We start from the raw sequence: 15,306 nt of genomic DNA on the forward strand, positions 1-15,306 counted from the left end.
TATTTATGCATTGCTATTTGGCCGCGTTAAATGCTTTTTTAGGAGCTTATGGTTTTAAATAAGCTTTTTGCATGCCCAAAGGCAATTGACAGCTACAACACCCTTGGTTTTAAAGAAGCATGAGATAAAACCATTAGGCATGACATTGCCATCGGGTTTTCAAGACTCTCTTAAAACTTTAATAAAACCATACTGAAAGCCATTTGGCTTTTATTGCGCCAGGTTTTACAGTATGTAAAAAAAGTATTTACACCCCTTGGGCACTATGCACATTTTGTGATGAAACATGTAAAAATTTAAAGTTTGACAGGAACCTAGTACTACGTTTTGTTCAGAAACTCATGCCAAACATTTTGCTACAAAAAACTCGTGAAAAGATGATTTCTATAAAAAGTTATATAACAAATACTTTTACGAAAATAAAAAAAGGTGCAAAAAAAGTTTGTACACCTTTCGCAAAATTAACATAAATAATGTTATTTGTTGACAAATCACCATAAATCCAGTCTCCCAACTCCAAATAGGCATCTTTGACTGATTTAAAAAATACTTTGGATTGAATATAAAGTTTACTAACTACTTAGTATAAAAGTTTATATAACTCTGGAAATTCTGTATAAAACTTATCTAAACTTTATTTTGCAAGCTTTTAATTCAACTAAATGTCAATATATTACCATACAATTGCTAAATAAACATTTTGGAGTGGTTATAACACCGTTTTGGGGGTATTTGTATCGATAGAATAGATTTTTCGTTGGAATTTCGTGCCAACCCGGAATTACGTCGTCGGAAAATCCGCCGGCATCCGAACCGGTCCACGATTCACAAGTCAACCTATGTGGCATCGGAAAGGGCATAAAATTTCCGATCTTTTGATACCCAAACATCTAGCTTTTCTTTAAAACCTTCGTTTTTAAATACCTGGGCAAAAAGTAAGTTTGATCCACGAGAACAAAAATTACGAAATTCCATACATTTTTGGCAGGTTGCTCAAACGAAACCATAACAACGTTTTTGCTTAGGTATTTAAAAACGTGGGTTTTATAGAAAACCTGGATGTATGGGTATCAAAAGATCGGAAATTTTATGCCCTTTCTGATGCCACATAGGTTGACTTATGAATTGTGGACCGGTTCAGATGCCGGCGGATTTTCCGACGACGTAATTCCGGGTTGGTACGAAATTCCAACGAAAAATCTATTCCATCGATACAAATACCCCCAAAACGGTGTTATACCCACTCCAAAATGTTTATTTAGCAATTCTATGGTAATATATTGACATATAGTTGAATTAAAAGTTTGCAAAATAAAGTTTAGATAAGTTTTATACAGAATTTCCAGATTTATATAAACTTTTATACTAAGTAGTTAGTAAACCAAGTAGTAAACTTTATATTCAATCCAAATTATTTTTTAAATCAGTCAAGGATGCCTATTTGGAGTTGGGAGACAGGATTTATGGTGATTTGTCAACAAATAACATTATTTATGTTAATTTTGCGAAAGGTGTACAAACTTTTTTTGCACCTTTTTTATTTTTGTAATAGTATTTGTTATATAACTTTTTATAGAAATCATCTTTTCATGAGCTTTTTGTAGCAAAATGTTTGGCATGAGTTTTTGAACAAAATGTAGTACTAGGTTTCTGTCAACATTAAATTGTTTAGATGTTTCATCACAAAATGTGCATAGTGCCCAAGGGGTGTAAATACTTTTTTTACATACTGTATGTCCGAGGCATAAAACCTTCTTAGAACATTTAAATCAGCTCATGCTTATTGGTTGCTGTGAAGCCAACATAAAACTTACAAGCAATCAAGATGCTACCATAAAACCTCAATAAAACTAGGTGGTGGCTAGTTGGTTTAAAAATGTTACTTGGGATAGCACAAGTTGGTCAAAATTGATTTGGCAATATTGTCAACAGGGATGGAATAATCGCAAAAAAAATCAATATCGCTTGCGAACTTTCTTCACCCGCAAAAGAGAGAGGAGGCAAATCACGCAAAAGAAAATCGCTCCCGAAATTCTTCAAGAAAATCAATCTGCTGATGATTTTCGTGAATTTCCTTGTCAGCACCACTTAAAATTAATCATTTCATATGGTTTACACATATTGCCCATCTACAAAATGTGACAGCTCATTTTTCGATATGTGTGCAAGTGTAGTAGTGAAAAAGATGTTTCGCCGAATAATCATCATGATGATTTTTTTTAGATTCCTTTTACCGATCTATCGTGCGCGATAGAGGAAAGCCATGCTCACTTTGGATATTTTCTCTAGATGGACTTCCAAAGATTTTATTTTGATGATGATTATTCCATCGCTGATTGTCAATTTTTCAAATACATCATGATTTTTTTAAAGTTGAAAGAAGTCTTATTTTTAAGATATGTATAATATTTTGTAGTCAAAAAGTACTATCCGATTTGTAAATGCCGGCCACGATACTCTTCAACAGTGTTCCTCTCAGCATCAGGGGAAGATTTACTTTTATTGTTACAAAACAAAATGCAAACTGACTTATTTCAACTCAATCAAACTGGTTCTTAGTTCCAATTTAGTCAATTAGCACTAGTTTGAAAGGTTTTGCTAATTAACTAATTTAATTTTATGGAATTTTAAGTGCGTCACTCGAACAACATACAGAAACCTAACAAACTGCATTTCAAAACAAAACAAAAGAAGAGTAGGATTTTAATATGTTTGATATTATTTTGACTTATAATAAAATTGGGTAAAAAATTCAATTTACTATATCAGTGTGAACAACCATTTGACTTAAAATTAAAGAATCCCACAAACCATAAATTTCCTCCGCTGTGTCACGGGGTAATCCCTCCGGGGGTACGTCACATACGACACAAATTAAAACACCACTAGTAAATATTTACTAGCCTAGACTACTTAACTGAGCAACTGAGTTACTGCACTCTGTCGTCTTCAGCCCAGAGACAGAGAGAGGAGGGGCGATGAGAGTCGACTCTCAAGAAGAACGTACTCTGCTTGACTGCCGCCGTGCATTCTCACATGTCACAAATTAGCACTTACCAGGTTTCTGCTAGGGTGGTTCTATTTCAAGTCTCAAATTATATTTTTTTGTTTTTTTTCTTTAGGAATGAAAAAAAAACTAATATGAAAAATTCATGAAAATTGCAAAAGATCATGAAACCAGTCAGTTATTTTTATTAGAAACCACAGAACCACCCTAACTGCACCCAACCAGCAGTAACTCAAGCTGATAACCGCGCGTCGTACTGTTTTCATTACCACTGGCAGTATCGCTTGAAGCGTCGCGACGTCCACAACAACGCCAACGGTCATCGTCGAAAGTGAACGTCGTCGTGCGTAGGGTTATTGACAACCCGTCAACTTGCTTTGTGTTTGGGGACAACAAAAAAAGCTAGTCCAACATTTATCAACCCCGTTGACACGAAAATTGGGTCAGGTAAGGTAAACAAAAGAAGTGGGAGGAACAACGCACCATTAATGCATATTTTATCCGACCTGAAAGGATCGTGCCAGAATGAAAAACACAACCCCGGTTGTCATGAACGGAAATTGATGAGGTGTGATAGGTGAAAAATGTGCCCTGAAGACTCGTTGGAGGGTTGGAAAATTGTCACACCAGGCTAATGAGCTCGGCGGGTACATTCAGTTGCATTAAAAAGCTCATTAAACAATATCGAATCGGTTTAAGGCTACAGGAAATCAAAGGTTTGGATTTTGCCAAAGTTACAACACTTGCAATTCAATCCTATCAGCAAAAAAAAATTAAAAGTCGACCTTTAATCGCAACCGGGTGTAAACTCTGATGAAAATTCCCAGTGGTCTCATCACCCAAAGTGCAAATCATACCCTATCTTGGTGAGAGCATCACTTCAACGGACAGTTTGAAAAGGGACAGTACAGTGTTGAGGTGCAGCTGATGATTAATGGGCCATTACTAAAACGCACTCTTCAGCGGGGTTTTGCACACAGTTTTTTGGAACTCTGCACTTCAGAACATACTAGCAGTTTGGGGGCATTTTGATCAAGTGGATTGAATAAATCATCGCTGGAAAAGCAAGTACCGCAGCTCAGTGGCCCCGAGGGGGATGACCCAGAAGTGTGCCAAGAATTTATTGCGGGTTTTTTGTTGCCTCGCTCGCTCTAGAACGTCTTAAAGGGGTATTTTTACAATATGCGCACAAGCTAATCAATATCTGAGAGGGTAGTGCGGGATTGAAAAGTGCTGAGCAATTTGTTTTCGTGAGGTAGAACAAACAGCCCCGCCGTGATTGCAGCGCATTATCGTGGTAATTGTTATCATTAATCTGGCGCTGGGTGGTTGAGTAAATTTAAATCTAAAAAAAAAGAAAAAAAGACGATTGCGAAATCGTACATATATACTCACGAAAAGTACATCTTTGTAGACAATCATACCCTGGAATTTTCTTTCATGTTAGAATTTTAAATTGCTTTGAACAATTTATACGTTCAAATCTGTTGATATTTGAATTCGACTAGAAAATTGCTATTTTCTTCGAAATTAGCTTCATATTTTTTTCACGTGAATCGTTATAACACTTTTGAAAAAGAAATCTTATTTAGATTTTGGTCCTAAAATATCATTAGAATAAGTAAAGTTATACAACTGACAACACTCCAATCCCATTTTGAATTTTTTTTTTTTTTATTCCTGAACTTTTAATAGTAAAGAAATGCTTTCAAATCAAAAACGGTTTAGGCTGGTATAAATTTAATTAAAAAATTTTGTCTCTCAGCTACGGTTAAGGTCGAGGAGCTGATAACATAAAATAAATACTGTGTAAATAAATCAAGCCTCATTTTTTCAATTTGTTTTATATGTGATTACCTAGGTAATGAATAGAGAGAATGCGTAACGTGATTTTCGAATGATCTCACTTTGTTTACATCTACAAAATAGGAGGCTGTTCAAGCACAAGCATGACTTTTTTCTTACTGGCAAATGAGCTGTTTTTATAATCAGTAGTATGTTTTTTTTTAGTTTTTGACATTTTTTGCTGGAAAATGGTCGCTTTTCGATCGGTTAGAAGAGATTTTTTAAACGGGTGACGAAGAACTGCGCGAGAGTTTCATTCTGCGATGTCGCAGATAAATTCCCTGGCTGATTCCTGGAGCTCTTCATGACTTAAACTCCAGGTCCTCAAAAGCCACACATTAATTATTCTTGAAAAAAAGATTAATAATCGATAACAATACTCTTTTGGCGATCAATAAATTGGTTCCACTTTGACAGTTCCAAATTGAGGCCGTTTTGCGAACCATTATTCAGCACCCAGGTCATTACAGTTACAAACCAGACTCGATTATCCGAAGTTTTATATTTTCTTACTTTTAACATCAAATTTGAGTTCCACAATCATATTTTAGTCAACATTGAATAGTTGATTGTCTATTAAATTACAAAATACTTTTTTTAATTCATCATCGCCATTTTGGCTGCCTTCTTGAATAAAAAAAAAATCTAAATCACTTATACTAGGTCATACTAGAGCTCAACCATCAAAATCCAACGAAAAAAAATTTTTGTCGTCATTCGATTATACGAAGATTTGTTTCTCCGAAGCGACATTTTTCCAAGGCTTTCGGATAATTGAGTCTGGACTGTATACAACTGTCACAAGTTTGCAAACTATAAATAAATTTATGAGAATTTTTTTTTCTTCAGCTTTTGATCGTCATTTTTATCTATTGTCCACAAATTTGAAATGTGTAAAAAGTTTAAAGAGTCTCTATTTGATTAATAATAAAAATAAATGTTATGCAATTTGTTCTAAATGTTTTACAATCAAATTTTATATTTATAGCAATATTTTTTACCCTGATTTTTTGAGAAAATTTTGAAAGGTAAGACCAAAACTTGAAATAAAATTAGCGTTGACCTTATAAAATAGTCAATATTAACCATCGGACAACTTTTAAAATAAATTCATAAAAAAAATCATCCTTTTTAAAATCTGGAAAACAGCATGTGAGCAATTCTCTGAGATTTCGGTCATTCGATTTTTTCTGAAACTTTTTTGGTGCCTTCGGTATGCCCAAAAAAGCCATTTTGCATCATTAGTTTGTCCACATAATTCGACGGTAACATTTCAAAAGGCATCATGTACATTTTGACACTTTCTGGGTTATTGCATATTCTTAAAGTACTCCTAATAAGCTACCTCTCCACCAAAAATGAGCAAAAGTTACTTCAGTAAAGTCTGTTTAATCATGATTTTAAATAAAGTAACATAAACAAAATCTCTGCCATCAGCAGTCCCTGTTTATATAGCCCTGTCAACCTGTCAAACAAAAGACTACATAAACCTCGTGACGAAAAAAAAGCATCATGAACAAAGCGCCATGTACATTCGGCGAAGAAAAACGAATCATAACAAAGCGCTCCCTTCTATGCCAGCAGGGTGATATAGACGTTGGTGATTTAAAAAGGAGTTATGTTTGTTTTTCTTAAATAAAACGACGGAAATAATGTTTTATTGAATTTGGATGTTCTGGTATCAATGGAAGCAACGTTTTCCATCGTTTGTTATTATTAGAACATCTTATTTGACTTTTATATTAAAATGGGAATTGAAAATGGATGCTCAACATTCAAATGCGTTTTTCTCAAAACGCATGGTTTGTACATGATGCTTTTTGAAATGTTGGCGTCGAATTTTCCATACAAATTTGGCAGCTGTCCATACAAAAATGATATGTGAAAATTCAAAAATCTGTATCTTTTGAAGGAAATTTTTGATCGATTTGGTGTCTTTGGCAAAGTTGTAGGTATGGATATGGACTACACTGAACAAAAATGATGCACAGTAAATATTTTTTTGGTGATTTTTTATTTAACTTTTTGTCACTAAAACTTGATTTGCAAAAAAACACAATTTTTATTTTTTTTATTTTTGGATATGTTTTAGAGGACATCAAATGCCAACTTTTCAGAAATACATTTTTTTTTCAAAAATTCGAAATATTGGTCGCAAAAATTTTTCAATTTCATTTTTCAATGTAAAATCGAATTTGCAATCAAAAAGTACTTTAGTGAAATTTTGATAAAGTGCACCGTTTTCAAGTTAAATCCATATTTCAGTGACTTTTTTTATTTTTGAAAAGCTGAGAAAATTCTCTATATTTTGCTTCTTCGGACTTTGTTGATACGACCTTTAGTTGCTGAGATATTGCAATGCAAAGGTTTAAAAACAGGAAAATTGATGTTTTCTAAGTCTCACCCAAACAGCCCACCATTTTTCAAATATGAAATATTTGTGAAATTTTCCGATCTTTTCGAAAACAATATTTTCAAAATTTTCAAATCAAGACTAACATTTTAAAAGGGCGTAATATTGAATGTTGGGCCTTTTTGAAATGTTAGTCTTGATTTGAAAACTTTGAAAATATTGTTTTCGAAAAGATCGGAAAATTTCACAAATGTTTCATATTTTAACATTGAAAATCGGACCATTACTTGCTGAGATATCGACATTGAAAAATGATGGGCTGTTTGGGTGAGATCTCGGGTGAGACTTAGAAAACATCAATTTTTTTGTTTTTAAACCTTTGCATTGCAATATCTCAGCAACTAAAGGTCGTATCAACAAAGTCCGAAGAAAAAAATATTGTTTTCAAAAGTGGGCAAACATGTGCACTAATTTAAAAAAATGAAAAACAACGACTTTTTTGAAAAAAGTTACATAAAAATGGCTATAACTTGAAAACGGTACACTTTATCAAAATTTCACTACAGTACTTTTTGATTGCAAATTCAATTTTACATCAAAAAATGAAGTTGAAAAATTTTTGCGACCAAAATTTCGTTTTTTTTTTTAAATCAGTATTGATTAAAAAATGCATAACTCGGTCAAAGATTTTTTGCACAACCTGGAAATTTCTAAAAAGTTGGCATTTTATTTCCTCTAAAACATATCAAAAAATAAAAAAAATAAAAATAGTGTTTTTTTGCAAATCAAGTTTTAGTGATAAAAAGTTAAATTAAAAAAATCACCAATTTTTTTTACCGTGTATTATTTTTTTCCAGTGTAGTCCGTATCCATACCTACAACTTTACCGAAGACACCAACTCGATCAAAAAATCCCTTCAAAAGATACAGATTTTTGAATTTCATACATCATTTTTGTATGGACAGCGGCCAAATTTTTATGGAAAACAAGCCTTACCCGACAAACTTCGTTCTGCCTTTTTTTCGTTTGTTCACGTTTTTAACTTTTTTGCTTATTCAGCCTCCTGTGATCAAAAATTGATTTTACGTAACTTTTCCCATACAATCTGCAGTATTTCCGGAATCGGTTCCAGAGTGGCCAAAGTTGTAACTTTTTGGCGTAAGAACCTTCCTTGGACTTATACAAACCCAACGCAACAAAGAGCACCTCGATCCGACACTCCGTAGTGAACTGATTCGCGTTCGAACAAAACCATCGAAATTTTTTATATATATAGATATAGATTATATGGACAAACTAATGATGCAAAATGACTTCTTTGGGCATACCGAAGGCACCAAAAAAGTTTCAGTCGGATTGAAAAATACAAAAATTAAAATTGAAGAAAAAAGACCGATTTCGTAGAGAATTGCTCAAATTCCTTACTTTTTCCCGAGTTTTTACGAATATAGCGAATTTTCCACTTTTCCCTGAATTCCTAAGTGACCACCCTGACAAATAAATTACAGTTACCTCGCATAGTGCACAGGCGTTACGCTTTGTATTTCTTCGATTTCTCTAAAACGGCATAATATTTTAGCAATATCTTTGAAAAGAATTGTAGATTGGAACAAAACGAACAAATTGCCTCGAAAAGTTTGCAAAAATATTATGCCGCTTTAATTGTTCCTTTTGCCCCATAGGTCGTCTTGCCCCAATTTCTCCTACTGTTCCTTCTAATCCAACTCTCCTAAGGTCGACCTTTCCAAGATTATTACCTTATTGGGAGGATGATGCCCTCACTCTGCCCATCATCATCATCATCGTATTATCAATTTGTTTGCAAACACAGCCGATTCAAGCCCGTACTTGCAAATTGCAGTGCGACTTGCCTGCCAGGGTCATGATCAGTCGGCGTCCGGCAAAATCATTATTGCGCCTAATCAGCATCGTCTTTTTCTGCTGGAGTGAGGTTTCAAAAGGGTGTGTAGGTGAAATAAGTGATTTATGATTTTATTCAATCATTGAAGTTTTGTTTGTTTAAAATAAAAAAGTTTGGTAACGAATATTTTTCGTTACGCCAGGTAACAATGTTTGTCATTATACACATAAGATGACGATTGCATTTGATCATGATATGTAATAATAGGTAGTACGCCTGCCCAATACCCTCAAATCAAGAAACTCTAAGGAAATAACAATCGCAAGAGCCCATCTAAAAGCACTCCAAAGAAACGATAACATTGTTTCAATAGATCACCCACTCCATTAACTTTGCGGCCGGGGAAAACTGGGCTAACCAAACAACTACACAGCCTCCCACAAAAAGTTTCCCAAATACCTCGAAACATTTTCCTCCCCCACTCTTGAAAGTGGAAAACTTTGGCGCCCATAAAACAAACACCATCACGATGGAGGACGGTAGAAAGCCCACTGTATCGAACTGCGCGAAACTTTAAAACATCACCCCCAATCAATAATAATCCAATTTGCTCCTCCGACACTACTCGGAGGGTAGTTGGGGGTCGATTCCCGCCGGAAATAAAACCGACCCTGCCACGCCACGCGACACAAACCTATTTGTCAATAATCTAATTTATTTGCGCGCACGTGGGACGTTCTGTTACATGTTACAGCCGCAGTCAATTACTGATGGTTTCCTTCTTCTCCTTGTTTCTCCCCTGGCAGGTTCCTCCGGTGTTCAACGGCGCGTTCAACAGTCGAAAATTGGTCCAATTGTTGCTGCTAGGACGGGTTTGAACGACCCAAACCACCCAAAACCGGAATGTATCTGGGCTGGGCGTACGACGGGGTCAACGCTTCCGTGCCCCGGAACACCGGTCCGGAATGTGCCGGCTTCCTGACGCCGAGTCAGAAGCTGGTGGAGAGTATGATCCTACTCCCCCTAGCGGCGATCGCCTTCAAACTGGCCATCGCCCGGCTCAAACCGATCACGTTCCGGCGGAACACCCCGTTCATCTCCACTCCAAACCTCCAGCCCGGAACGGGCGGGGGCACGTTGGGGTTCCGCAGCAGTAGCATCAGCCACCTGGCCAGCAGTAGCAATCACAACCTGCAGCATCACTACCAACGGGTAGGACCCAGCGGGCACCACCTGGAACCGGACCACCGGGAGTTGCTGCTGCAGCAGCACCACCACCGGCGATCCTCCTCGGTGGAGTACTGCAGCTGTCACCGGTGTGCCGCCAGCCATCACCCTGTGGCGGCCAACTCGGCGGCCCTGGACGGGGAAGCACCCAGCTGGGCCAAGCAAGCACTGCTCATCACCATGACCCTGACGATCGGCGTCGAACTAGGCTTTAAGTTTGCAACTAGGACTGTTATCTACATTTTAAATCCTTGCCACATCACCACCATGTTACAGGTTCGTAAACCCCTCCTTCCACATAACCTCAAAACTAATCCTCAATCCCCACAGATCTACCTGCTGGCCTGTAACAAGCCGAAGAAGAGCACCACGGCTCTCTTCCGGATACAGATGATGTACCTGAACGGGCCGCTGCTGGCGTTCATGTTCCCCGAGACGGACAGCCGGCAGCTGCCGCTGGAGGCCGCCATCTACTGGATTCAGCACGCGCTGATGGTCATCATACCGATCTATCTGCTGCGGACGGGAGGTACGGTTGCGTTCAGGATTTTGAGATCGATGAATAATCTTGTCTTGCTTTTTTAGGTGTCTACAACATGGAGGCCGTGAACGACTACACCTGGAATACGATCGCCTACTCGGCGAGCATTTTCTACCACTTTGTCTTTCTGCAGATCGTGGCTATCGTGAGTAGAAATTTATTTACAATAATATCGATTAATTTATGAATATTTTCATAAAATATTCATAACTTCACGACTTAATGGATGCCTACACGGAAAGGAGTTCCAACTAAAATTCAACAATTCAAATTAGCTGGCTTCAAATTGGTGAACAGTGATTTATTTTGTTGAATTATCTAAAATTACAAGTAAATTAACCAACTACTCAATTTTTTTACAAAACAACGTATTTCCGAAAAAAATACACAAAATTTAAGTTTTTCACAATATGAGTATCAAATGACCGATTTTTTTCTACATTTCAAATGTAACAACTTTTGAAAGTTTGTGTATTTTTTTCGAAAATAAGTAGTTTTGTGAAAATTTTGAGTATTTTCAAAAAATGTTGGTATTGCATTCGAAATGTATGAAAAAATCAGAACTTTTGATACCCATATTGTAAAAACTGAAACTTTGAGTATTTTTTCGAAAAAACTGTAGTTTTGTAAAAAAATTGAGTATTAAAAAACATGTTGTATGAAAATGTATGAAAAAACCGATCATTTCATACCCATATTGTAGAAAACTGAAATTTTGAGTAATTTTTCGAAAATACGTAATTTTGTGAAAATTTTTAATATTTCAAGAAATTTTGTTATTATATTCGAAATGTATGAAAAAATCCCGATCATTAGATACCCATATTGTGAAAAAACTGAAATTTTGAGTATTTTTTCGCTCTGTGCTTCAGTTAAAAACTGAGCCGTGCTTAACCGAGGCAGCTGAATGAATCAAACCCGGGGCAATGCAAAATCGGAGCATGACTGTATTTTTGGATTTTTTTCTTTTTTTTTTTTTTGAATAGGTCCTACAAACATATGAAAAACCAACACAAACACACAAAAAATCCAGATATCAATGGAACTAAAAGTACCATGCTTCCCCATCGAAATGAGTTCCCAGTACATATTGCTGGAGAAGCATGATGCTTTATGTTCGATTCATCTATGTTAGTGTTTTAGTATTTTTCGTAAAAGCCCAACTAATCTCCATTCTTTTGAAACGTGGCCAGCTTAAATTGGTTCAGCCGTTCCAGAGATGATTGTTAAAAAAATGTTTTGCCGTTGTAATTATTATTTGAAATACATTTTTTGAATGAATAACTTGTTTTGATGACATTAAAAATATTTTTACTGTCCTCATATACCATGAATCGGAGTGACATTGATAGGATAGAAATTTTGTTGTCCAAATATTATTCAAATATTTTCAAAATTTTTAAACCAAGACTAATATTTTTAAAGGACGTAATATTAAATATTTGGCACTTTTGAAATGTTAGTCTTGATTTTAAATTTTTGAAAATATTGTTTTCGAAAAGATCGGAAAATTTCACGAATGTTTCAAATTTTAACATTGTAAATCAGACCATTAGTTGCTGAAATATCGACGTTAGAAAATGTTGGGTTGTTTGAGTGAGACTAAGAAAACATCCATTATCATGTTTTTAAACCTTTGCATGGCAATACGTCAGCAACTAAGGGTCGTATCAACAAAGTTCAAAAAAGCAAAATATAGAGAATTATTTATATATAATATTTTTTTCAAAGGTGGGCAAACATGTGCAGTAATCAGCAATGGAATAATCATCATCAAAAGAAAATCATTGGATGTTCATCAAGAGAAAAAATCCGAAGGGAGCATGGCTCTCTTCTCTCGCGCACGAAAGATCGGTAAAAGGAATCTAAAAAAAATATCATCTTGATTATTCGGCGGAACATCTTATTCACTATTACACTTGCCACTTGCCACATTTTGTCACATTTTGTAGATGGGCAATGTGTGTAAATAAAGTGAAACAAATACTTTTAAGTGGTGCTGACAAGAAATTGACAAAACATCATCAGCAAATTGATTTTCTTGAAGAATTTCGTGAGCGATTTTCTTTTGCGTGATTTGCCTCATCTCTTTTTCGCGGGTGAAGAAAGTTCGCTAGCGAAATTGATTTTTTTGCGATTATTCCATCCCTGGCAGTAATTAAAAAAAATGAAATACTACAAAATTTCACTAAAGTACTTTTTGATTGCAAATTTTATTTTACATCGAAAAATGAAGTTGACAAATTATTGCGAACACTATTTCGATTTTTTGAAAAAAATCAGTATTGATTCAAAAATTCATAACTCAGTCAAAGATTTTTTGCACAACCTGGAAATTTCTGAAAAGTTGGCATTTGATGTCCTCTAAAACATATCAAAAAATAAAAAAATAAAAATAGTGTTTTTTTTTTTTGCAAATCAAGCTTCAGTTGCAAAAAGTTAAATATAAAATCACCAATTTTTTTTACCGTGTATCATATTTTTCAGTTTAGTCCGTATCCATACCTACAACTTTGCCGAAGACACCAAATTGATCAAAAAAGATACAGATTTTTGTATTTTCATTCATCGTTTTTGTATGGACAGCTGCCAAATTTGTATGGAAAATTATATGGACAAACTTATGATGCACGATGGCTTCTTTGGGCATACCGAAGGCATTAAAAAAGTTTCAGTCGGAATAAAAAATACAAAAATTAAAATTCTAAAAAAAGACCGATTTCGTAGAGAATTGCTTATGATTTATATTTTTAAATCATGTACTGGGTTGGGCCACACATTGACTATTGACATTGTTTTGAAAAAAGTTTTTTCAGCATTGCTTAAACAATTGTATCGTTGAAAAATTATATTTAAAAAAACCAAATCATTTGATAGTCACTTTGTCAGCCTTATAGTCAGCAAATATTAAATAATTAAATCATTGGTATATCTCTTAATAAATTTGAGGTTATAACGTATAAGTAAATAAAAAGTTCCAAGTTGGATCTGAATTAGTTTAGGGATAGTTTTTTTCATAAAAATTTCTTAAACCAGCCTCAGCTTATTCAAATGGCGTCTCGGGCGTCGCGACGTGCAACGTCTATCTTGTCAGATTTTGAAGGCCTGCACAGAACTTCAAAGAGCCTTAAATTCCAATGTTATGTAAACCAAAACAAGCAATACACGTTATGGCGGAAAGGAAATATTATAAATCGATATGATCCATGAAAGATTTATACGTAGAAAGTTGTTTTTCACCGTTTTAAATCGATAATAAAGCCTAAGGAAGGCGAAACACAACTATACGTATAAAACTCCCATGGGCCATCTCGATTTATAATACATATTTTCCTTCCGTCATACCATGAGCATCTGGCCTTTACGCTAGTGATGTTGAAATTAAACGTTTTAGTGGCCAGAGAGCCAAACCCGACAAGAATTTCCAGGTTTGCTTACCGTTCATTACCGTCATCTGGAGCAAATCGAAACGGTTGTTTCGAATTGTTTTGGTCATGTTTTTAAATATCTTAGATTGGTTTCACTAAAAACTGAGACAAAATCACAAAGTACCTTATAACTGTTGTCCTCATTCAGGCTGTAGTCCCGATTCGATCCAGTTGACGGTACTGATCGCTCCTTAGGCGATACAAACTCCGGGACTTAAATATACCAATATTTTAAATCACCAAAACAAAATTTAGGGATATAATTTAAAAACAGAACGTTCCATCCAAATTAAAATCGAAAAAGCAGCACACAAATGTAGAACACGTTTTCGATCTAATTTAACGTGTCAAATATCGCACATTTTCATGGACTTATGCGTCACTAAAGGGTGCAAATCATCTCACAAAATAGATCTGTGAGTTTGACAACAAAGCCCATTTAATCTTTTTTTTTGTATTATAATTTTTCATTCATAAAAACTTTACGTTTAAATGCTCTAATTTTAATTCTAAGTTTTGATTTGTGAAAGTATAGTACTTGGATAATTCTCCGCCAACTCACACAGCAGTTGCCCCGACCCCTCTTCGATTTGCGTGAAACTTTTTCCTAAGGGGTAACTTTTGTCCCTGATCACGAATCCGAGGTCCGTTTTTTATATCTTGTGACGGAGGTGCGGTACGACCCCTTCCATTTTTGAACAAGCGAAAAAAGAGGTATTTTTCAATAATTTGCAGCCTGAAACGGTGATGAGATAGAAATTTGGTGTAAAAGAGACTTCTATGTAAAATTAGACGCCCGATTTGATGGCGTACTCAGAATTCCGAAAAAACGTATTTTTCATCGAAAAAAACACTATTTTTTTTTAATATTCTCCCATTTTCCGTTACTCGACATTGACATTGACCCTACATTGACCCAGAAGGGTCATTTTTTCATTTAGAACAAAATTTTTCATTTTAAAATTTCGTGTTTTTTCTAACTTTGCATGGTTATTTTTTAGAGTGTAACAATGTTCTACAAAGTTGTAGAGCAGACAATTACA

At 35.2% G+C, this 15,306-nt stretch overlaps 1 protein-coding gene across 6 annotated transcripts in view; it reads left to right on the forward strand.

The window, feature by feature from the left end:
* LOC120429998 (transmembrane protein 164) overlaps positions 1–15,306 on the forward strand; it is a 117,258-nt gene that overhangs the window by 96,331 nt on the left and 5,621 nt on the right. For 4 of the 6 annotated variants that reach the window (XM_052709092.1, XM_052709088.1, XM_052709089.1 and 1 more), the window contains 3 exons: positions 9,874–10,570; positions 10,625–10,823; positions 10,880–10,980. In XM_052709092.1, the coding sequence (XP_052565052.1) occupies positions 9,971–10,570; positions 10,625–10,823; positions 10,880–10,980 (900 nt within the window). In that variant the 5' untranslated portion in view covers positions 9,874–9,970. Of the gene's footprint in view, positions 1–3,280; positions 3,460–9,873; positions 10,571–10,624; positions 10,824–10,879; positions 10,981–15,306 lie in introns of those variants that run through there. The other 2 variants (XM_052709091.1, XM_039595095.2) reach the window with 2 other exon arrangements.

Source organism: Culex pipiens, chromosome 2 (genome assembly GCF_016801865.2).
Source record: "Culex pipiens pallens isolate TS chromosome 2, TS_CPP_V2, whole genome shotgun sequence".
Lineage (NCBI taxonomy): Eukaryota > Metazoa > Arthropoda > Insecta > Diptera > Culicidae > Culex > Culex pipiens.